The sequence below is a fragment of the Juglans microcarpa x Juglans regia genome, chromosome 2D (genome assembly GCF_004785595.1).
Source record: "Juglans microcarpa x Juglans regia isolate MS1-56 chromosome 2D, Jm3101_v1.0, whole genome shotgun sequence".
NCBI classification, from domain to species: Eukaryota; Viridiplantae; Streptophyta; class Magnoliopsida; order Fagales; family Juglandaceae; genus Juglans; species Juglans microcarpa x Juglans regia.
This window is the reverse complement of record NC_054596.1, coordinates 4,502,300-4,527,259: the sequence shown is the minus strand read 5'-3', so window position 1 is coordinate 4,527,259 and position 24,960 is coordinate 4,502,300. Positions and strand designations below refer to the sequence as shown.

The window sequence follows — 24,960 nt, the reverse complement described above, 5'->3', positions numbered from 1 at the left end:
GGAGAAGAAGGGAGTTGACTTAACATAATGTGTTGCTTTGCTTAGCATAAAAATGGATGATGGGACTTCTCTAGTCTTATCTTGACTTTTTTTAATGAATGATTGAGCTCCACGGACATCCATATTACTATAAAAATATCAGATTGATTTTTTAATTTTATTTTATTTAATAATTAAGAAAATAAATATTAATGAATTGATATTTTTTTATTTTTTAAAAATATTTAAAACTGTATAAAAAAATATTAAAAAACAAATAAATAAATAAATACATTTACCCTCATCCGTACACTTCTTCAGTTAAATCATAGCCCGTGCACAAACCCGCTGGCTATGCTTCTCTTGGTGCTGTACAGAAATCCGGTCAACAAGAGCCCCTGATGTTTCCATGGTATGTCCTTTTTCGGACACCTGTCTCTAACCTCAATCGCTAGCCAATCCCGTATAGACTTAGATCGTCGACACGCGGAAAAAATATTTCCACGTGGAACACTATGGACCTAGCGATATAATTCTTTTAATTCTTTAATATTTTGTCTCCACTCGGGTGGTCCACGAATGCGGTTATAGCTGCTGCTACTTATACAAAAAACACGGAGGAGGAAAGAAAGGGGGAAATTGTTAGTAATTATCGAGGATATCTCATAGTCCAAGGATTAGGAAGAACAAAGCCAAACCATGACAAGCTCTTACCTCCCTCCGTTCACACGTGTGAGAACCCTTGGTATCGCCGTGATGCGTCCCAAAAGATCTTACCCTGCGCTCGATTGTATGGAAAGGGAACTACAAATCGAAGAGCGCCACTTGTCAATCAGGAACACCACTTGGAATCACTGGGTTCACCATCGGTAAGGAGTACTGGATTCGATAACCTGAAGATCTTTAATTCCCTCCCACTAAAAGCACTCTCTGTTAAGTTGTAACTGGCTCTTTGTTTCCCGAATTGATAGCCGAAAAGACCCCGTTTATTGATCTCGATTCGATTGTCGTCCGGAAGGATCCTGCTAGGGTTAGGGTTTGGAGGTTAGACACCAGAAGAGAGGAAATGGGAAGGGGAAAAGTGCAGATGAAACGAATCGAGGACAAGACGAGCCGGCAAGTGACGTTCTCGAAGCGGAAGGGCGGGCTGATGAAGAAGGCTCGCGAACTCGCCGTGCTATGCGACGTGGAGGTCGCGCTGATGATATTCTCCGACCGAGGGAGGCTCTACGAGTTCTCTAGTGCTGAGAGGTTGGTGTTTCTTGAACTTTCAAATACACTCCCTTTCAAACGAAACGACTTCCTAATCTTTGAGCTTATACTCGCTTTCAAATCAGTTGTCTCTGTGCTGTGTTCTTGCTTTCCGGTTCCTAAATATCTTTGCTTGCTTCGAGATTCGGATGCGTATAAAATATCTTAGCACCCAAGATATTCTTTTTCTCCAAATCTTCACACGTGTTCCGTGCTAGTTGCATAACCAAACCCTAGTTACTCTGGAAGATGTCGATTGGTCTAATCGCTCGGTTGCCCTGTTTGATTTCGCGCACCGTCCAATGTTGTTGTTTCATTAAAATATCAATTTATTGTTAAGCCCTGCTACCGTGTGACACGCACACCGAAGCCTTTTCAATCTGAGTATAAATATATATGATTTTTACTCCATTCCCTTCGGAAATATCTAGGCCTGCCTTTATTGTCATGCAGCCTACTGGCTGCCATGGTGTCGTAGTCTCGTAGATGGATCAGCGTGAGGTCGTATGCTATATGCCTGGAACTGTTTGTGCTTGATTGGAGACTACGTCAATTTTTTGGGAAAACGTGTCCCAGTCTCTTGTCGTGAACATGCTGGAGTGCCTAGTACTGTGGTTGGAATACAATTGTTGTACTTGGTTTAGTGTAATTTATTTTATGTGGCTATGCCAATCAGCATGTAATTTGTGGATTTATTATGTAGCCTTCTTACTGTCCTTGGCCTTGCCTTGTTGAACACAAACTCTGTTAAACTTTTGTATGCTAAAATTATTTACTTGGATGCCATTTTTCCCTTTTGGGGCTTATAATTTGCTTTTCAATGAAATGACTATTTCATAATTGTAAATTTGGGGGTCAATATTCTAATCGCATTTCTTTTCTCGTGAGGATGGAGTAGAGGGTATAATTATAAAATTCGAATTATCAAATACGTTTATAATTTATCAATGAATAAAAGTTTATAACTCCAGATAGATTGAAATTCTAATAATATATAAGGCTTATAAGCTCAAAATTTACAGAGTTCGTGAGTCTATCGTAAATAGTCCAAATTATTGCTAAAGAAGTGTAATTCATTCGTATGTATTTTCCTTTTTTCTATACATCGGTTGTCAGCTGTCAGCCTGTAAAGGTTGTTCCTGTCGTGGAGTTGTCGTCTTTTCCCCTAGACACATGATGCAAGTTAGAACTTAGACGTATCTCTCCACTCACCAGAAGAGTGCATTGCCTTTTAGGTTTTAAGCCTGGGCTTTTTATTTGTAACTACGTAGGCTTTGTCATTTTTTAACTCTCGGCCTAAATTTGGCTAAATCTTGGGATGTGTGACAAAAAACTAAGGCCCGCTTATGGCAGTTCTCTATAAAAATAAGGCTATTGTCACCATAAATGAGAATTTATAACTTCTTACATGGATTTCAATTAGTTTTTTTGCGCATTATTATTATTTTTTCCACAAAAATATATAATTTTTTATGAGTAATGTAAAACCTCATTGAAACTAGTAAATAGGTATAGTCTACACATGAAGTATATAAACAACAAATATCTAAATTACAAGTTAGGAGTTAGAAAGCGATACACGAGAATTAGGAAAGTTGGCTCCATTAAAAATATTGGCAAGAAACCCAAAGAAATAAAGTATAGAAGAATAAACTTCTACTCATCCGGAGAACGTTCCCTATCTTCAAAGTTTCGACCATTCCCTTCATCCAAAAACACCACATAATATATAAAGGAATCATTTTTCATAGATATGTAATATGGGGATTGCCCCAAATCCTTTGCCAACAAGCGAACAAATCTACGATCCTCTTAGGCATCACCCATGTAATTCCAATCCTGTTAAAAATCTCTACCCATAACATCTTTGCCACTTTATAGTGAAGTAAAACATGATCCACTGACTCACCATTTTTTTTACACATATGACATCAATCCATCATGATGAGTCCACGCTTTCTCAAATTGTCCATAGTCAATATTTTCGCAAGAATTGCTGTCCAATAAAAGAAAATAATTTTTAGGCGGCACCTTACTTTTCTAGTGATTGAAGATATATTCTAGTGATCAAAGCATATGATTGTTTTGAGTATTTTATGAAATGATTTTTTTTTTTTTTTAACTTACATAAGAGGAAGATACACCCAATTTTAGGTTTCATATTTAGGGATTTTTAAGAATTCAAGGAGAGAGAAAACCCATGAGGGTTGGCTTAAGTGGTAAAGACATTGGGCTTGGGGGTATGCTCTCTCTTTAGGTCTAAGGTTCAAATCTCTTTGAGTGCAAACGATTTGTAGGGGCCATTGAACTAGGAGATTTTTTCCTCGAATTATCGGAGATGTACTTACGGAAAACTCATTGCCGAGAGCCTGTGCACCATCGGGATTAGTTGAGACGTTGTTCCCGTGCCAATAAAAAAAATGTATTAAAGTTGGGAGATATAAAAAAATTTATAGTCCTGATCAAAGCAATCAAGATATACTGTGGAAGATTGAGAATAGAAAGATCCCATGTTGATTGAACTTTGAACCTAATGATCAGGAATGGTTGAGATCAAGTGGATGCAATGATTGATAGGTTGTTCATGACTCAAATAATGAGTTGTAATGGTACTAATGCCAATTCTAGTTAGTAGAGTTAAACTTTAGCCACGACATCTATAATGGAATGGCTTGACAAAGATGCTCGAATTTCAGATGAGAGATTGTAACATCTCAGATTAAGTATAGGAGGTTGGTGAATGTAATTCCACATTGTTTGAAAATGAGAAATTCTTACTATTTTTTATGATTCTATAAGGCTTCAATTGTAACATAGACTAGTTATTTTGTGGCATTACCCCAAATGTGGCTTAGGCTTTCTTGTAATCGTGACATGGAGCCACACAAAATGTGTTAAGTTGACATATTCACCCAAATCGAGAGAATTCTTTCTATGTCGTCAACTAGCTCGACCAGAACCATACCCAGTTCAATTGGCACCCTTTTCGCTTCCTCCCCCCGAGGATAAAGTCTAGGCGGCAAGTGTATATGGACCTCTTCATTTAGATGGCAATTTTGCTATGTGCGCTAAACTCACTAGATATTTCAATTGTCCTCTTTACCAAGAGTATGTGGTTAGAAAATAACTCTTTCAGGATCCTTGAAGAACTAGGAGATTTTCTTTGATTGGTAAGCAAAATTTTATTGATCATAAGAATAGACAAAAGTCCAAGTGTACGGGACATATACAAGAGCATTGCCTATGCGTGCTAGTTTAGTATACAAAAAATCCATGAAAATTCATACTATTAAAATAAATTGCTACCAACCAATGAAGTAAAATATTGAAAAATAAATTTCTAAACTCATTCATTAACCACTTATGATCTTCAAAGCTTTTTTCGTTCTTCTCCCTCCAAGTATACTTATCATTGGTATATTAAGAGCATATTCCATATTGCTATAGTATGAGAATTGCCTTGAGGCCTTTCCAAAAGGTTAGGAGATCAATCATCCTTCTCGATGTCACCCAAGCTTGTCCCACCCGAGCAAAGAATCCATTCCACAAGGTCCTTGAAATCTCACAATGAAGTGGTAGATGATTAATGGGCTTTCAACTCTTTGTGAATATACAACACCAATCAATCACAATGATTCGGCCTTTGCTTAAGTTGTCTATTGTGAGAATCTTTTTCAAGTAAGCCCTCTATACAAAGAAGATTGCCTTTAGAGGCGTCTTACATGTATTCTTGGCTTGGTAAAAAGAGTGAATGGTGAATTTTCCTCTCTTAAAGTGGCACTAAGAAATCTTGTCTTCAATTCTCCCTCATATGAGTAAAGTACACTAGACTAAAAAACTCAGAAAAAGCGTCAACTTTCCAAAGTTGGGCATTTCTAATGACTATGCTTTTTATTGGGGAGTACCACTAGATAGAACTAAGAGGTTTGCAACTGACAATTCTTTCATTCTTGGTATACCATGAAATTCTAATTAAGTTTAGTTGCGTGCCATGTTGTGACACCCTATATCATGCCAAGATTTGATTTTGGATCCACCATTCACCTCAAAGCGGGGTTTTCTAAAATATTATCACAGCCTCTTCTTATGTGCTTCCAAAGCCTCATGGTCACCTCAAACTGGTTCTAACTACTTCACAATTAAGTTTTAGAAGAACAAAAGTTTTCTAGCTCTTTTAGTACAGATAATGACAATTCATCATTATGAGGACTTTCTTATGAAAGAAAGCCACACTCAAGAGAGACTTGTTATGCTAGATGTTTTTTCATGGAAAGGGAACACCCGTTAATGGACGGAATGAATGTTATAGAGTTCTAACCTCAAACCTCCACTTCTAGGAGGGGATCCATCAAATTTTGTCCTCACCATTTGCTCTTAATCTCAAGAGCACAGTAGATTATAGAATGGAGAGACCATTTCCACTTCCCTATCATGCACTAATCTAATAAAAGACTATATTAAATTATCAAGTATCAATGGAAAATGGTAAATATGCTAGACTCCACCATTCCAATCTCATCAAACAAATAAGGTAGCACATAGCCCTGTCATGCCCACTATGAACAAAATATCACATGTCGATAAAATTAACAAGAAGAAAATATTTGGTGCTGGAACCAATATGGTTACCAATGCATTCGTATTGATTGAATTGAAAATATTACAAGATGTCTTCTTCTAATATATATATACAAAGTTAAGATAGATTGAATCTGTACAACATATTGGAAAAACAAATTAATAGAGGACAACTATCTATTTCCTATAATCTGCATATCAGACTCCAAATACAGCAAGCGGCTCCTCTAGTTTTCTTGTAAGTCAAGGGCTTGTCCTTCCAAATAAAGCAAAGTCAAAACTACATATAGGGAACAACAATATGCAGTTGATCCACAATTTGTGCCTCCTGATTTTCCTCTAGCCTTCTCAACACTCCCCTTCAAGGTGGAGAAGCTATAGAATGGATTCCCATCTTGTTTAGTACATGATGAAACTGTCTAAATCTGATTGCCTTTGTTAAAATATCAGCAACTTGTAAATTTGTAGAAATGTGAAATGGTTTCAATAAACCTTCTTGAATTCTATCCCGAATAATGTGGCAGTCAATCTCAATATGCTTCGTTCTTCCATGATAAATTGGATTGGATGCAATATGGATGGCAGCTTGATTGTCGCAGAATAATTGAACAGGTTGGTTGAGAGTTATACCAAGGTCTTGTGATAGGCTCCGAAACCAAACCAATTCACATGTGGTAATGCTATTGAGCGATATTCGGCTTCCGTTGATGATCGAGATACCGTTCTTTGTATTTTTTATTTCCAAGAGACCAAAGCATCTTCCAGAAAAATGCAAAATCCAACGATTGATCTCCTTGTCTCTGAGCATGCTCCCCAGTCGGGATCACAGAAAGCTACTAACTGCAGTGGTTTGTTATCTGGATAAAATAAACCTTGTGATGGAGATCCTTTTATGTATCTTACAACTCTAAGGGCTGCTTTCCAGTGAGTCACTTTTAGTTAGTTTAGAAAGTGACTCAAGACTTGCACAGTGTAAGAAATATCTGGGCGTGTGATCATTAAATATAGCAATCGGCCAATTAATCTTCTGTACTCTTTTTGATAAACAAGTTCGGGTCCTTCCTCCTCATTAATCTTCAAATTTTGTTCAATTGAAAATTAAACGGAGTTTGCTCCAATTAACCCACAATCTTGTAAGATTTCTAATATGTATTTTCTTTGGCATATGGAAATCCCTTTTGAACAGCAGGTTATCTCTATCCCCAGGAAAAATTTCAACTTCCCAAGGTCTGTCAATTTGAAGTGTTTTTCAAGATACTTTTTCAAGCGTTGAATCTCGGTCTCATTGTCTCCTCCTATCACCATGTCATCAACATAAACAATCATGACAGTGAAAGATGTGTTTGTCCTTTCAGTGAATAGTCGGCTTTGGATTGTGTGAACCCAATTTTGGTGATGACCGAAGTTAACTAGTGATTTCATTGCCTTGAAGCTTGTTTCAAACCATAGAGGGACTTTTTCAGCTTGCATACACGATTCTCCCCCTCTACCATATCCCGGTGGTAATGACATGTAGACTTATTTTTCTAAATCACTATAGAGGAAAGCATTATTGACGTAGAGATGGTAGATGGACCAACCTTTAGAGGTAGCAGTGGCCAAGAGGCAGCGGACAGTAGGCATTTTTGCTACCGGGGAAAAAGTCTTGAAGTAATCCTCCCCTTCCTTCTGTGTATATCCGTTTGCTACGAGGCGTGCCTTGTGCCTTTCAATGGTACCATCTGCTTTGTATTTTGTTTTGAACATCCATTTGCATCCCACGACCCTTTTGCCTTTTGGTAGTGTAGTCAATTCCCAAGTGTCATTTTCTTCAAGGGCTCTGAGTTCATTCTGCATAACCATTTGCCAATGAGAATGTTGGCTGGCTGTGACAAATGAGGTGGGCTCGGGTTCCATGGTGATGGCTAAGCTGAAGCTATGGTGAGCCGGGGACATGTTATCATAATTGAGGACAGAGGAAAGGGAATGAGATTTACTGTCATCCATTTGCTATACAACAGAAGAACCATGTGGCATTGCTAGAGAGGTAACAAGTCGGCAATGGAAATCCTGGAGATAGCCAGGTTGCCTTCTTTGTCTAGTGGATCTTCTCAGCTCAAGGTCAATGAGTGTCGGTGTAGGTAAGTGTAGCTCTAGCTAGGATGTGTCACTAGGATGGGAATGCTCAGTGGGTGGGTAAGTTTCAGTGGTGGTGTCGTGGCTGGTTTGAGCAGGTGCTACTAATGTAGACTCATAATATTCTGAGATGGGGTTTGGTATTACAGGCAGGTCATCAAGTCTTAAGAGGAGGTGTTTGTAAGAGTGAGGGTAGCTGATTTGTGTTTAAGAAGAGAAAGGTGGTTTCATAGAAGATTATATCACGACTAATGAAGATTTCTTGAGTCTTCAAGTCAAAGAGTTTGTAACCTTTAATGCCATTAGGGTATCGTATGAACAAGCATCTACGTGCCCTTGGATCAGTGTGGATTGAGGTTTGATGCATAGCATAGACATCCTAGAGTCTTTAGGTGAGAATATGAAGGGATTTTAGAAAAAAATGATTTGATATGGGGATCGGTTTTGGAGGTTTGGAGAAAGGATTCGATTTATTAAATAGGCTGCTGTGACAACACATTCTCCCCAAAATTTTAAGGATAAATTGGCTTGAAATCTAAGAGCTCTTGCTACATTCAACAAGTGTAGGTGTTTTCTTTTGTTGGGGAGTATAGATGCAACTTTGTTGGTGAGCTACCGCTTTTGAAGCAAACAATTCGATCATTTGAAATTCTTTTTCTTGATCAGATCTTATTCCTTTAATCTTGCATTGAAATTGATTTTCAACAAAATTGAATAAACTTTGTATGATTTGTCTTGTTTGGCCTTTAGAACGCATGAGGTAAATCCATGTCATTCTACTGTGGTCATCAACAATTGTTAGAAAATAATGAGCACCATTGAGTGAACTAACGGAGAAAGGGCCCCAAATATCCATGTGTGTTAGATCAAAAGGTGCATCGACAAATTTTTGACTCTTTGGAAAAGACACACAAGTCTGTTTTGCCATATGAGAAGTCTCACATTGATGCTTGTCAACAAAAGAAGGGATATTAGGCTCTATACTATGGAATAAATTGAGGCGTTGATCGAAAGGGTGTCCCAAATGTAAATGCCACAATTCTGGTGTCAAAACAGAGGATGAGTTGGCCATGGGTTGGTGAGATGGCAGCTTGTCCCCGAGCTGATTATTCTCTAAAAGATAGAGCCCTTGTCTCTAGCAATTACAATTGTCCTCTAAGTGTCCAGCTCCTGAATAAAGCATTGTTTAGCCAAGAAAATGAAACAAGTGTTTAGGTCTCGGCTAATTTGACTTGTAGAAATGAGATTGTAATGGAAATTAGGAACGTATAGGACATTCTTTAAAATGAGAGCAGATGAAATGATGATAGTCCCTACATGTGAAACTAGTGCCGTAGTGCCATTGGGTAGATTAACCGAGACATTTTCCAAAGACTTTTTCTATGTGATGAGCTCAAGAGATCCTCTAATGTGATCAGTTGCCCCACTATCGAGAATCCATACACTTCTATTGGTGATATTGTCTGTGCAACTCAAATAATGTTTCAAGGAAATAGATAAAGCAACAAGAAGCTTACCGTTATGTTTTGGTAAATTTATACCTTGATTTTCTGAGTTGCTGCTAGATGGAGTGGAATTTTGGCACTACAAAAGAGCTATGAGCTGATGTATCTCGTCTGGCAAGATGTTTAGATTTGTCACCCCCGAGCCTTCATCTGAGGATGCATTGTTGGCCATCTTCTGCTGATTTACGCCTCCAGTTCTTGGCTTATACAGTTTGTGGTTTGGAGGGTATCCATAGATTTTCCAACAAGTTTCCACGGTATGATTTGTTCTCCCACATTTCGTGCATGGTGCTCGCTCCTTAGGACCCCATCCCGTGTAGTTTCCTTTTGTCTGCTTGGCATTTCCCTTATGGTTCTGAGGTCTGTCACTGTTGACTACCATTGCTGCAGATTTCGAAACATTTTGGATCGGGTTATTAATCTCATGATTCGCCTCTCCTTGTAGGACAAGATTGAACACATCATCTAGTGAGGGCAGCGGGTCCTTCAATAGAATCTAGTTTCTTAAGTTTGCGTGAGTGTCATCCAATCCCATAAGGAATTGCATAATCTGTCTTCTCTCTTTTTGTTCAGCACCGAAACAGCCCCACAATCCATTGCCGAGCATTTGAAGGTTCTTCATACCTCATTATCTCTTCCCAGATGTATTTCAACTTTGAAAAATAGATACTTGCCGGATGTTTTTCTTATTTAGTTGTCGACAGCTGCTATTCAAGCATGAAAATTCTGTTATTGCTTGACCTTGCAAACCTTTTCTTGAGCTCATCCCATACTGTTAATGCCGAGTCTGACCACATGATGTATCCCCCAATTTCAGGTAAGAGACTGTTGGTGATCCAAGATAGGATCATATGGTTGCATCTCTGCCACAGTGGGTATTTGGCATCTATATCAGTAGGCCTTTTGATGGTGCCATTGATGAAGCCTAATTTATTTTTGGCTGAGAGAGCTACATACATAGCTCTACTCCAAGCATGATAATTATGAGGGGTTAATGGTTGCGACTAAAACAAGTCCAGGACTCTCCCCATGATGTAGGAAATAGGGATTGAAATTCATCTTCAGGTTGGTGAGGTTCGGCCATAATGAGGGTTGGTAAGAAGGAAGTTTTTGAGATGAAGATGAGATGTTAGGATTGTTAGAACAGAGAGATTCAAAGCTCTTGCTCTGATACCATAACAAGAAGAAAATATCTGGTGTTGGAACCAATATGGTTACCAATGCATTCGTATTGATTGAATTGAAAATATTACAAGATGTCTTCTTCTAATATATATATATATATATATATATATATAAAGTTAAGATAGACTGAATCTGTATAACATATTGGAAAAACAAATTAATGGAGGATAGCTATCTATTTCCTATAATCTGCATATCAGACTCCAAATATAGCAAGCGGCTCCTCAAGTTTTCTTATAAGTCAGGGATTTATCCTTCTAAATAAAGCAAAGTCAAAACTGCATATAGGAAATAACAATATATAGCTGATCCAGAATTTGCACCTCCTGATTTTCCTCTAACTTTCTCAATAAAAATCGAACTTAATATCCTCCATTATAATTTATACAAGATGGTCATCTTCTACTCTCGATTTACCTCAAAACACCCCATTGTTGCCTCTTACTTTTGCAAAACCACGATGAGGCATTGATCAAGCAAGGCAATGTTGGGCTTGGATGAGATGAGGACTCGATGAGTGGGAGGCAGTGAGTAATTACTATTAGGTATAGGAAATGGAAAGCTATTGAGACTACTTTTAGCTACAACCCCTTATAGTGTAAATAAGCTAACCAACAACTGACTGTCAAACACCTCAATAACTAGCTAGTGATGTTCCCCTTGCGGGTGAACTACCAATAGCAATTAAAACTACTTATGCCCCGTTTCGTTCTCCCCTAAAAACGAAAGCAATGTACTTACTTGTCTAAAAGCTAGAAGTCGAAGGGTAATGAGACCAACTAACCAACTAAGATAGCTGCCCTAAATGAATTAGTTATGGAACGAGTGGATATCCTATTCCTACTTGATATAGACAAATGTCATTTCTTATAACAACCTGATACAATATGAGCTAGAGAGGGAGCCAACTTTTCCTTTTAGCAAATGATGATATATTAATAATATGTAAAGTCACAAATGATAAAGGAGAGGGCCCCAAATACCACCTCAATTTAGCTATTACAAAGCAAGAAAATGTATATATATATATATATATATATAGTTTGGGAAATGGCAACAACTACGTTGACCCAGTCTCATGTTCTTATCTTGATACAAGAGGTGATCATAACAAGGCCAAATTTTAAGCAAATCCAATTGTGGATTGCTATAAACAGCACTTTGTAAACTCTTAGGAGTTGGCTTAAGTGGTAAAGGCTTTGGTCTTGGTGGTATGCTCCCTCAAAGATCCAAGGTTTGAATTCCACTGAGTGCAAATAATCTCTAGGGTCCATCATGCTGAGGAATTTTTTCCTTGAATTACCTAGAGTACACTTGCAAAAAATGTCCTTACCGAGAGCCTGTGCAACCTCAGATTAGTGGAGACGTTGTTTCCGGACATCCAATGCCAATAAAAAATAAATAAATAGTACTTTTGTAATAAATTGTCACAAAGCAACTATAAATGATTAAAATAGTCTAAGGAGGCCAAATCGAGGAAGATCCGTGTGTATTGAGTGAGTATATGTGGTGAATGAGACCATCTTTCTTAAGAAGGAGAAGTTCTTACTTTTTATAATAATTCAGGGCTATAATTTTATCATAGACAAACCCTTTTTAAGAGTATGGGCTAATGTGTTATTTGGGTCTCCCTTAAGTTGTTATAAATGAGATCAGATGATATAGAGCCAATCAAAATAAAAAAAATTTGGGATGACTTGAATTGTGCCGCCTCTGATAGAATTGCTCGATGAGGACGTCGGATTTGAATGTAATGGCTCCAATAGCATCATCTGTTGTTTCCATAATAGAGACCAACATTGCCACTATGTAGTCCGTCAAAATTAGTGGTTATACGAGGGCTAATGGTATATATTGTGGCGGAGGAAGGGCTTGAGAAAGAGACTTTAAACGATTTGAAAATGTGTTAAAAACTTTTATATCCTCACCATCTAATTTAATTCGGTGGAGTTGCAATTATTTTGTCAGAAGCCTAATATTACTACCGAATTCCAACATACAATAGGAGGGTGGGAGCCTATTGAGCCAACTGTTACAAAGTAGAAAAACAGATCAAGAAATTGAGCCGACGAATTGGTCCAACTCAATATATAGCTTCTTGGCCATAAGATCAAGAAAAGGGCCACTCGAAGGCCGTTACTGAAGTAGTCAGTTGGGCTATTTTTAGGCATTTGCTGCATTAAGATCCCATAGTAAGAAGGTCCGTATTGATATTTGATAAGGGAGCCTGAATTAAAGTGAGATCTAAACAAAAGTGAATGGGAATGGATTAGCATTTCTCTTTACGTAATCCATTCTATACCCCACGTGTACATACCTCGTTGATGGGAAGGGATTAGCATTTACGTCATTTACTTGTATTTTAACTTTGTTTATAAAGTAAAAGTAACCTTGTAACCTTGAAAGTACCTCGTATTATACATATGTATATATCTACTTGAAGATGCATAAGAAGGTGCCAATTCTTATTTGACGATAGCTATTCATTTGCAGTTTAAGAACTACATTATATATCAAAGAATCCTTAAATTACAATGCCAATGACTTTTAGTCCACTATGTATAACTTTCCTACGTAGACAAAGCTACGTTTGGATGTTGAGATAAGTTGTATTGTGAATAGTAGTATTTTGTAGATCCTATTGAGATGTGTTTATTTTTTTTAGGTTGAGATCATAGGTTTAACTTTTTAGGTTGAAATATATAAAGTAGGTTAAAATAAGTTTAACTTTTTTATGAGAAGTTGAAAAAGTAACGGGTCACATCAATGATTGATTTGAGATGAATTGTGTTTGGTTGTTGATTCTATCATATATATACATATATGTATATATATATACTCTATATGTATGTATGTATGTATATATGTAGATATGTATATATGTATGTATATATATGTGTGTATGTATATAAGTTATACCTACCCAATAGGAAGAATCATAATAGTGGACAAATAATCTGAAAATTACTTTACCTTACTGAAACCCTAAATGTATTCAATTGTTAATAGAAGAATTTCAAATATTAAAATATGATAAATTCTGGTCCTCAATCGAGTCAAATAGCCCGGAATCTGTCCTAAAATATTAAAAATGGGGTATTAAGGGGTATGCCTAGCCTAGTGGTCAGGGAAGGGAGGGCATTGGTTCAAGTCTCTAGAAGTATCTTTTCAATAAAATTAATTTTTACTATCAGCTGTAAACTCTAGTTAGATATTTTTCATATATACTCCATGTATACTTGGGCTTTGACTACTCTTATGAATAAAATACCTTGATTATCGATAAAAAAAATATTAAAAATGGGGGATTGAATGAGGTTGTGCTTTTAAAACTCGTAGTGTTTAGGAAAATAACAATAATAATAATAAAAACGTGTCTAGTGGTTTAAGTAGATAAGAGATTTCTGAACAAAATGAAAACTTCCGCATTAAATCGATCTTAACTTCAGCAGCAGCTAGATTAAGATAGAGGAAGATAGTAAGGAATTACCTGGTTTAGCTTCCTATCTATAATAAATCTCATGTGAAACTAGAGTCAAATCATCTAAGTTCTTGTTTCCAAAGAATGAGCATGCTGTATTGTTATGCTTAGGGCTCTAATACAGATGCGTGCAATTTTCATATTGCATTACGAACGTATTAACCTTTTCTTCTGGTGGCAGGTCTGATCTAGAGTTGAATTAACTTCATTTAAACTTGGTCATCTTGCTAAAAGGACTGCATGATCGAAAATGGAAATTTGTCTACCAATTAAGAGGGATTGTTCCTTCTTTTATTGTGTTTGTATATGGACAAATGGAAATCATTGTCCGAAGCAGTAGAAACTATCTAAACATAAGGTTTGAGATTTAATTGTTTTATTTTCTAAATTTTTATAATTACATTTCTTAGTAGTTCCCCAACATTATGAACCCTAATACTAAGGAACTCCAACTAATTTGAATTGAGACTTGGCATTCCTTAAACTACTGTAAAAAGCACTTGCTTGAAGTTCGACAACTATGTAAGAACTGAATTGTTATTATTAAAATGCGCGAGCTCCTAAGATTATGACTATCAAGTTGCAAGGAACAAGTCCACTTGAAAAGAGAGATAGAAAACCCTTATATCTGAGTTAATGAATCTAGAACTACTGCTTGCAGTAATTGCATTAACAATTGCATTAATTTAGGCGGATAGTTAACTTGAATGGTTTTTGGTTGGCATGATGCCACTTTAGAAGCCACTAATCAAACCAAAGTCAAAGAGTTTTTTTTTTTTTATACATGGGGAGAGGAGATTCGATCCTTGGTTCTCTTAGTGAAAAACCAAGGTGTTACCAATTGATCTAAAAGATCTGGGCGAATCTTCTTTTAGTTAGACTTAACCCAAATACATAAAAATGACTACTTAGGGGTTCATAATATTGTTAGTAGCATCCCCATAGGACACACTTTTTAAGGAGTTTGCACTTGACACTGTTTTAGTTGTACTTTAGAGTGAGTCCTAATTTAAGAACTATTATTGAAAACACCTTTTTTAAGAGGGTATTTTTGTAAAGTGGTGTTACTTTTATAAAGTATTTTCGGTCAACTCCATTGGTATAATATCATGCAGTTTTCTTTTTATTTTATTTTTTTTTAAAAAAAATCTTCTGAATTCTTGGTGAACGTACTTCCTTTCTATTCTCATTGATTTGTTTTAAGACCAAGGTTTTTCCATGTATTTTTGTCCAAAAGATTGCCTAAGATAATGATTTTGAAGGAAATCACACTTTATATCCTTGAGCTACCACTTTTTTTTGCAATATGCATTCCAAATACGAGCTTGCAATATGCATTCATCAGTAGTTTAGGATGAAGACTACCAAAGAAATGGTAGAAATGGTAGTTTGGAGAGGTAAAGTGTGGTTTCTGATTATGTGTATTCTTTTTTTAGGATTGTCCCAAATAGTTTTTTAGAGTCAACAAACTAGGCCAATCTAAATAAAACTTACTAACCCAAAGGGGTTGGCCCAAGTGGTGAAGGCCTTGGTCTTGGGATACCACTCCCTTCGAGGTCCAAAGTTCAACACCTCATGGATGCAAACAATCTTTTGAGACCACACCTCCTGGTGAAAAGCCAGTTATTTAACCAATTCTGTATAGAAAAACTTTCGAGGATGTGGTGCACGAGATCAGAATTTACTCTGCAAGGGTGGGTCCGAAGGGCCCTGCCTTGGAGAGGTTCCCCGACATAAAACAAAACAAAATAAATAAAACTTACTTATCCCATAAGAACATGTGGAGCATTGTATCATGAGTTGAAACTAGTAGGTGCATGTGTAACTTACCACTGCAAAGTTAAAAAATAAAAACAGAACTTATTCCCTTTTAAAACTTTAGGCAGAGCATTGTATCGTGAGTTGAAACTAGTAGGTGCATGTGTAACTTACCACTGCAAAGTTAAAAAAAAAAAAACAGAGCTTATTCCTTTTATAAACTTTAGGCATACACCTTGTCTATATTTCATTTAACCTATTTGGGACAATCCTAAAAAAAGAAAGCACATAATCAGAAACCACACTTTACCTCTCCAAACTACCATTTCTTTGGTAATCTTCATCCTAAACCATGTAAAGTTGTAATGTGCACCCTAAAGCAAACCAGGCCAATCTAATGTTTCATTAGATGTCTTTTTCCTTTTGCTTAAAAAATAATCAAGGGAGATAACCTTCCTTTTCTTTTTTCAATTTTCTGTCTGGCATCAGCTCAATTTTTTCTGTCTGGCATCAGCTTCTGCTTCACTTCTTCCTAACATTGTCGAACCCATTTTTATAAAAGGCAAGGAAACCTATACAAAAAGTAACCCAAGAAAGTGGTAAGATTTTAGTAGGTACTTCCCTTTCAATGGAGATGAAAGGGACGCTTTTAATGAACTCAACAATGAAGTAAATTTGAAATAGAGTGTCTTGGCTATGAAATAGTGGCCTACCCTGTTTCAATCAAAGGAATTAGGTTGAGTAGATCGATTTGAACCGAAAGATAAAACATGAAATGGTCTCCACTCTTCAGCTTTGTACGAGTTGTGAAATGGATTTAATCTAGCAAATGCAAAGTTCAAAAGAACTGCCTCGTATCAGAATTCAGTAGTCCCTGGCTTTTAAAAAAAGCAATTATCTTCAAGCCTACTCTGCTTCGTTCTGGTGCCATTTAAGGAAAGCCGTTTCGTAGTGTAAAAGCAATTATCAAGCGGGCATGAATTGACTGCTGATGCACTCGTGTTACCCAAGTTAACCATATCTCAGCACAAGGACAGCCCATTCTACAATGGCCACTTGCGTGTTTGTATTCATTGTTATGTGCAAGTTTTGTTGCTACAGTTTGGGTTCAATGCTCTATGAACTCATTGGCAAAAAACATTCAGATGAGTCCTATTTTTCTTTGAAAGAAATGATTGGTTCAATATATCTCTGTAAAAAAAATTTCTTTTCCAAATAACACATAATATGACCCCGCTTTGCATAATTATATTTATTGCTTTATTTGAATTTTTTGTTCTATTGAAGTTTGATTGATATGAGAAGCAATAACATTAGCAATTACGTTTTCCTTGTGCTGCAGTATTGGAAAAATCCTGGAGCGGTATAGGATACATGTAGAAGAAGAAATTGCTGTCCGCCAGAGTGCTGAGAAAGGAAAGGTTAGTCATAATTTTCTAGTTTCCAGCTCCATCAGTATTTTGACAGAAGAACAGATAGTAGCCATAATCTACTCCATGTTTTTAAGGGTTTCCAATTTCGGCCAAGAAAAGTAGAATTTCGGCCTTTGACTTCGTGCAACAGCTGCTATTTCATATGTTAACCCATGGAAATCCTGAATTAGCAACTCAATTGATCCTTTTTTCCATAAAAAATTGTGTTAAATTGAGATTCTGATGATGAAAGAACACTGACGCTTTGCAAGAATGATGTATCCAGTGAGTTTGGTGTCAGTTACAAACAGATCAGAGGCTGTTTGATCTTAATATCAAACAAATGCCACAACAGTGACGATTATTTCTGCAGATTTTTTTTCTCGATAGTTTTATGTCACCTGCAGTTTCTTTGCTATTTAATTGGGGTCATGAAGAAAAGAAACGAGGTCACTGAAACTTGATCCTTTCCCCAAGCAGGGTTAGCGATTATGTCTCTCTCTCTATCACGAGTCGTTCGCATTTATTTTTCCACACTAACAAGATTCTAAATCAATGCTATCATGTTTGTTTTCCTGAAAGACTGATTGTAATGCCCGAGTGGAGGACAGCGCTCTGGATAAAACCTAATAGATTGGGATGAGGAAAGGAAACACGGCCTTTTCAATACTGAAAGGAAGATCATAATGACAATTTCTCGCTCCGAAGCCTAAAAAAATAGATTGCTAATCTATCTTTCTTACTGGTATAAAATTTGTCTCTTACGGTTTGCTTATCATTCAGAGGTATGATGCTGGCTTCCCAGGTCAACAGATGGACACTGGCCCGCAACAAATGATACAAAGGTAGCATCTTTATGGTCCTTACACGTGCTGCAATTGGCACAGTGGAAATAAATAACTCATGTAACAGGGAAAACTGCAGATTCATCTTTTACATGGTTCATAGGTAACATCTTGGAGACCAGTTTCCCCTTTTACATGATATTTTCCTGAACTATATGATCCGTTGTTAATAGTACAAACTATAGCTCCTTATTAACATAGCATCTTTGGGGCCCCAGTAAATTTGCCTCAATGAACCAGCTAATTTGCATTTATTTTTGTGCTTTTGGCAGGTACCTTGAAGAGCAAAACATCGAAGAGAAGAACATGATAGAACTTACACAGCTCGAGAAAGAACTGGATATGATATTGAGGCAAACAAGATTCAAAAAGGTTAATTCTTACAAGCTGCCTGCTTTTCTTCTTTTTTGAGGTTGAAATATCGAAGTTTAGTTAAAGCCGTGATCAGTGATTAGTTGTAGCCCTGAGGTGTCATTCGATCAGTAGTCAACACATGAAAGCAAAGCAGATAGAAATTAGATTTGTTCTAAGATTGTGTTCTCATATGCAGAAGTAGATAATAGACAAATTGATCTGATCTTCAAAAGTTTTCGAGCATGTCATAGATAATCATGGAATCTTGGTTTGGAAGTGCATAAACGGTTCCTAAATGGAGAATACTGAAAAACCAGTCAAAATATGGGACTGATAGCAGTGAAATATTCCTTAGAGAATTAAATAAGAATCAAGGAATTAAAACACTCTAAGCCTCATACTATATCATGGCTGAAGAATTGTGTGACCTCTACATTCATTTTTTGATTGGTGAGAATGGCCTGTGTATATTAACTACCATTCATTTTTTGCTTAGTTTGGGTACTGAGGGTATTCTCAAAATAGCTCACTACTATTCATTATTTTATTATTACTTTTCATTACTATTCACTACTATTCAATATTACATCATTACTTTTTCACTACTATTCACAGAATACCTCACTACTCAAATGCATATCAAACACATTTCTTCACAGCTTGTCAGACCATACTGAAGTTGTGATGTGTGGTCTTCTGGTGCAGTTATTTTACTTTTGCTAAACTCTGGAAGTGAAAAATAATAAAGGAAAAGAGCAGAGAGCCAAGAGTCCTGCAGACACTGCTTATGCCATCTACTTTGATACTCTTGAAACTGCAGAGCAATTTTCCCGTGTGATCCCATTAACTAACTGATATAACTTTCTTGGGAATGGCCTTAGATCTAATGGCATATCCTTCCTATAAGCAAGGTTGGGCTTTAAAAACACTAATCATTTTCTATGAATAAAGAAGGGGAAAAAAGGGAGAAGGAAAAGAAGAAAATCTTCATGGTTTTTTGTGAACATTTTCGTACTCATACCAATGTCTTCTACAACTCTATGGATAAACGGTTCCCATGGGTTTTCCACTTATTCACACTTCCGCTTTAGAAGCAGCCACTGCTTTCTATTTCCTGAACTTCTATGCCGCTTTTAACTCATTTTTTGAGGCCCATAGCCAGAATCCTAGCACATAAGTGACATCTCATCTCCGTGGTAACTTTCTGTGTATGGCAATATCTTCTGAAATAACTGAATTAGATACCCACCCTCATATTACTCAGAATTTATATCCACTATGTCACTCCATGCCATAGCTGAAGAATAATTGTGTTGTTGCCAGTGTAGATGACCTGGGATTCTATTTTAGCTTTTAAATCCTAGTTAGCAAAATATCATTCCGCCCAAGAAGTTTTTGTGTGCTTTGATAATTTGTTCTCAATACTTTTTAACTTTTTTTGGTACACAATAATTAGACGCCCTAACTAATGGGATACATTATGAATTTGGAGAAAAACAGAATATTTTCAGTTCTTGAGTTTTTTTTTTTTTATCCGTCGATACTAAAGAATATTTGCCTTTTCACATATTTTAGAGAAATTTATTGAGATTCTTTAATATCCTATCAAAGGAACCTGAGAATATTTGTCTTTCTATTCCATTTACAAGCTAGCTATGTGTATGATAAAAAGTGTGGATTAATAATGTCGAATGTTAAACCATCCAATGTTGACCTCCAATCATGCTTCTCCATAACGAGGTTCTCATAGGAAAGGCAAATGTGCTCCTTAATGTGATCCTTCAAGTGCTCAATGGATTGAACGACCTTTTGAGGAGAATGAAGTTCTTTATGTTGTTATAGGTATGGTCAAAGATAAGACTCTTGGCCTGGATGGTTTTACTATGACGTTCTTTTAGGATCGTTGGGACATCATGAGGGAGGAAATTATAAAGGTGTTTCATGAACTATACGTGTTTGATTAGTTTGAAAAGAGTCTAAATGCAACTTTCATTGCATTTATTCCAAAAAGGGTACAAGTTGCTGATGTGAAGGATTTTCGCCTCATTAGTCTTGTTAATGTGGTTTATAAAATGATCTCTAAAGTTCTGGCCAACCATTTAAGCAATATTATGTTGTTTTGTGATGTGAACCCTAGTCATGGGCAGACTTTGCGAGTGCTTCTGCTTTGTTTTGACGCTATATCTGGTCTTAAGGTAAATCTAGGTAAGTCCGAGATGGTACTAGTGGGTCACGTGAGAAATATGAGAAGTTTGGCAAGTATTTTGGATTGTCAGGTTTCCTCTTTGTCGATAAAATACCTTGGGCTTCCTTTGGGGGCTACATTTAAGTCCAGCACGGTTTGGAATGGGGTGTTGGAGAAGGTAGAGAGAAGGTTGGCGGGTTGGAAGACATTGTATTTGTCAAAATGGGGAAAATCACTCTCATTAAAAGTATTTTGTCTTTTCCTACATATTTTCTATCTATGTTTTCCATTCCAATTGGTGTGGCAAATCGGTTGGAGAAGTCAGTTTGAGACTTTTTGTGGGGAGGCATTGAGGAGGAAGTCAAGTTTCATTTGGTTAGTTGGGATAAGATTATACTCCTTTGTTGTGTGGTGGATTGGGAGTTCGAAAGTTGAGTATCTTTAATAAAACCCTCATTGGAAAGTAGTTATGGAGGTATCATCAAGATTGTGAATAATTGTAAAGGGTTGTGATTGATTCTAAATACGGGAGTTCTAGGGGGGATGGAGTTCTAATGAGGTAAAAGGTACTTACGATGTGGAGGTATGGAAAAATATAAGGAGTGGCTAAGATGCTTTCACAAAACAGGTTAATTTTGTGGTTGGTGATGGTTCCATAATTCGTTTTTGGCATGATCCATGGTGTGATGGTAGGGTTCTTATTTCATGGCCTTCAGCTGTTGTCTTTAATGGAAGTAGTATCTAGGATTTTCTTGTTTCTTTTTCTAGTTCTCCACTTGTAACTAGGTTTGGTATTTGTATATTCCTGTGTATTTGGCTTTGCCTTGTTACTTGTCTCAGTAAAATTTTGTTACTCCTAAAAAAAAAAAAAAAAGAAACAGAGTGTGTGGACTAATGCTTCCATTTGAATGTTAAACAGACACAGCTAATGATGGAAGGCTTAAAAGCGCTCCAGGAAGAGGTATGCCCTTCTGACTCTTTGTTGATTGTTGATGTGAAGGTTGATGCATTTTACGAGTAAAAGGGGGTCCCAAATAAGAACAAAATTTCACATAGTTTTCATGGTTTATTTAAGAGAAGGTTCCAAACCCCTTCAGAAAACATCGCTAGAAACCTATAATTGGGATTCAAGTCAAGACTGAAGGGATGTATCTCAACTATTGTTTCAGCCCAACTTGAAAGTGTTATTAATTTAGTTGATCTATAAAAGGTTTTTTAGGCTTGTCTTTTCCAGTGCTTCGGAATAGTATGCAATTTGAATAAGGTTGTGTGATTTAGTTCGCTTAAGAAGCTTCAAAAGGTTTTATCCTTGTATAATCATGTTGTCTAATTGTAGTAGCCAAGCAAATAGAGTTGAATCAAACTCTGATCTAATTGTAGTATCTATTTACTGCCGGGTGCTGCACCTGATATTCCCTGATAGGTTCTATTATCCGACAATGATTCCAGAAACATTGTGAAGGACAATAAAAAATGGAGCAGCTTATCCACCATTACAATAGCCTAGGACCATACATAGATAAAAGACAGAGAGAACCCCCTCTCAGATCTTACACGTACGTACACATATATTCTGTATAGGAGGAGGAAGTGGGATATAGCTCCAAGGGGTTGGCTCAAGTGGTGAAAGCCTTGGTTTTGGAAGGTCCAAGTTTCAATACCTCATGAATGCAAATAATCTTCGGGGCCACACCTTAGGTGAAAAATCAGCGATTTAACCAGTTTTGTGTAGGAAAAATTTTGAGGGTGCGGTGCACGATACCAGGATTTACTCTGCAAAAATAGGTCTGAAGGGCCCTGCCTTGGAGAGGTTCTCCAACATAAAAAATAAATAAATAAATAATAATAATAATAATAATAATAATAATAATAATAATAAAATAGGAAGTGGGATATGGTTGGAAGGGAAATTGAATGTGGTAAAGATCAGATCTTCCGTCATTCTCATGGCAACAGGTTTGATTCAGTGGTGGAAGTAATTTGGGCGCTAGTGATGGAGATGCCAGTGGAGAACAGGTAGCATCTATATATTCCAGCCCCAACAAAAGTTAATAAGGCACTTTTCAAGATTCCCGACCCCACCCAAAAAAAGACCCAGCCCAAGGGTCCGTATATTCCATCCCCAAAAACTCCAACTCGCATAAAAATCCTGGATTTTCACACGAAATGTTGACATTGATTAGAGTTGACTAGAACAACAACCAATAAAGAGTTCATGGCAAACATGGTGGCAGGATCTATAATAGTGGAGCAGTCTCAGTCAAAGCAGCATCCAAAGACTTTTCGCATTAAAATTTACATATAGCACTGAACCTAATGATCTGGAAGCAAGTTTGGAGGACATGCGACTTCTCACACTTATCATAACGGTGTGATTAAGTGGGTTGCTGATTTTGTTGGGGATTTTGAATATGATAGCAGTTTCCTACTAAGTTCAAATTGTTGCAAAAAACTTAAACTCTTCCAAGATATGGTCAGCCTATTCTTTGGAGTTGGTAAAACTATAGAAAATTGCCCTGTAAAATCGTAAAGGTGGAGTTTCAAAACATCAATGACCTTACTCATGGTGAAGTAGCTTAACAAAGGAAATTTGATGGGTTGGTCAATCGTTATGTTCATTGAAGCCTGAGAGTCTCGTCAACTTATAAGAGATCATTTTGTACCTACAAATAGTAAGAATGGTTGCAACTGATTGCACTATTTTGAAGTTGAAGTCATTCATGAAAAAAGTTGGTCGAGAGAGCACAACTTTGGCCTTGAAAACCTTTGCATTTTATGAAGGTAAAGTCGGAAGGTCCCATTTCCTTCAGAGGGATGCTCTAATGAAAGCAAGACACTCATGAAGCTGAGGTCGGAAGGTCTCGTTTTGACACTCAAAACATTCTCAAATATTCTCAAACCTTCAGAGGGTGCGGCGCACGGGACTGGGGTTTATTTTGCAGGAGTGGGTCCGAAGGACCGCCTGCCTTGGAGAGGTTCCCGACATTAAAAAAAAAAAAAAAAAAAAAATTATCAAAACTTCTCATAATCTGTTTTGGTACACATATGAGATTAATAATACACAACATTTTTGCATTTACAATTTTTTTAAATTTAGTGCAATTACGTAGAATTTGTAATTCAAATCAAAGAAACTTTAGTATTTATAATGAAATGACACTAATATCAAGTACCATGTATTCGATCACTAAATTCTAAGTAAAATACCACGTAGCTTGTCCTTAACTCAAATCTTTTGAGAAAAGTGTAGATCTTAGTGAACATAACATTTAATAACTTGAATATATTTGCTTGTGTTGATATATTGTAGCAATCATTGTACAAATTAAGCCTATGGTGTACCGATACATATATAAATTTCTCAAGGCACAAAGTAATCTGCATTATGCTGCTGAAACAAATATCACCATGATGTCATGTGATGAGCATAAAACCAGCAAATAATGCCATCTTATTCACAGATGAGAACACTCTAGACCCACATAGAAAACTTGAAGATGCAAATATACAATTATATAGGCATCAAATAAAGGCAAGAAGTATTCACACACAGCACGTTGTAATTCACTGTGAAATCATGAAATAATCTTTTTTCTAACTTCCGACTGCTATGATGAACAGCAACAGAATCTGAGAAGAGAGAAGACTCAAGTGGAGGAGGAGGTAAGTAATAAAAGGAAAGAAAATCTGATCAGAGAGTACTTTACTCATTTAATGTAATATGGCTGATGAGCATCGTGTTCTTCCTTGTGTCATGGCCTTCAGATGGCAGCAATGAGGAGTGATCAGAACGCCAACGATCACCACCAAAGCCATGCTCTGGAACTGGAGTCCGACCCCCATGCCAATGACTACACCCCTCAACTCCAGGAGGCCATGCTCCATCTGTTTTAACCTAACAAAACAACACCCTGCCCTGCTGCTGGTGGACGCAAAGCATAAAAAGAAAAGTGTCGCTGCTTTGTACAACTAAAATGTTTTCTGGGACTGTCTATTCCTGCCAAGTTCTATGTATCTGCATAGCCTCGTCGATCGATGCACCTTAACAACTCGTACTCCCGGATTATTATATACAATATCAGAAGTGCTTTTTATTGTATAATTATTATAGAGAACTGCGTGTTCACTTTGGCTGACCCTTAGATGTGTATGTCTCCACTCTCCTGAAAAGTGTTGGCATATCCACCGATCTGCTCCTATCTTTGGGTTCTTTATTGGACCGCTGTCCTTCTCTTTAGCTTGTAATATCATATGTAACAGTCCATGTAGAATATAATATTAATACAATTTGTAATGTTATATAACTTAACTA

General features: G+C 36.8%; 1 protein-coding gene across 1 annotated transcript; it reads left to right on the top strand.

The window, feature by feature from the left end:
* The first annotated feature begins 712 nt into the window (after positions 1-712).
* Positions 713-24,960, top strand: LOC121250186 (truncated transcription factor CAULIFLOWER A-like). The gene is made up of 7 exons (XM_041149184.1): positions 713-1,230; positions 17,195-17,273; positions 18,048-18,109; positions 18,382-18,481; positions 21,568-21,609; positions 24,270-24,311; positions 24,414-24,960. Exons 1-7 carry the CDS (start codon positions 1,046-1,048, stop codon positions 24,540-24,542), a joined length of 639 nt encoding a protein of 212 aa, XP_041005118.1. The 5' UTR covers positions 713-1,045; the 3' UTR covers positions 24,543-24,960.

Bases quoted from the DNA above. Each gene is read 5' to 3' on its own strand.
- LOC121250186 (XM_041149184.1), top strand. From the start codon at position 1,046: ATGGGAAGGGGAAAAGTGCAGATGAAACGAATCGAGGACAAGACGAGC. The intron at 18,110-18,381 runs GTAGCATCTTTA...TGCTTTTGGCAG, and splicing joins CCGCAACAAATGATACAAAG to GTACCTTGAAGAGCAAAACA. The intron at 24,312-24,413 runs GTAAGTAATAAA...CATGGCCTTCAG, and splicing joins AGACTCAAGTGGAGGAGGAG to ATGGCAGCAATGAGGAGTGA.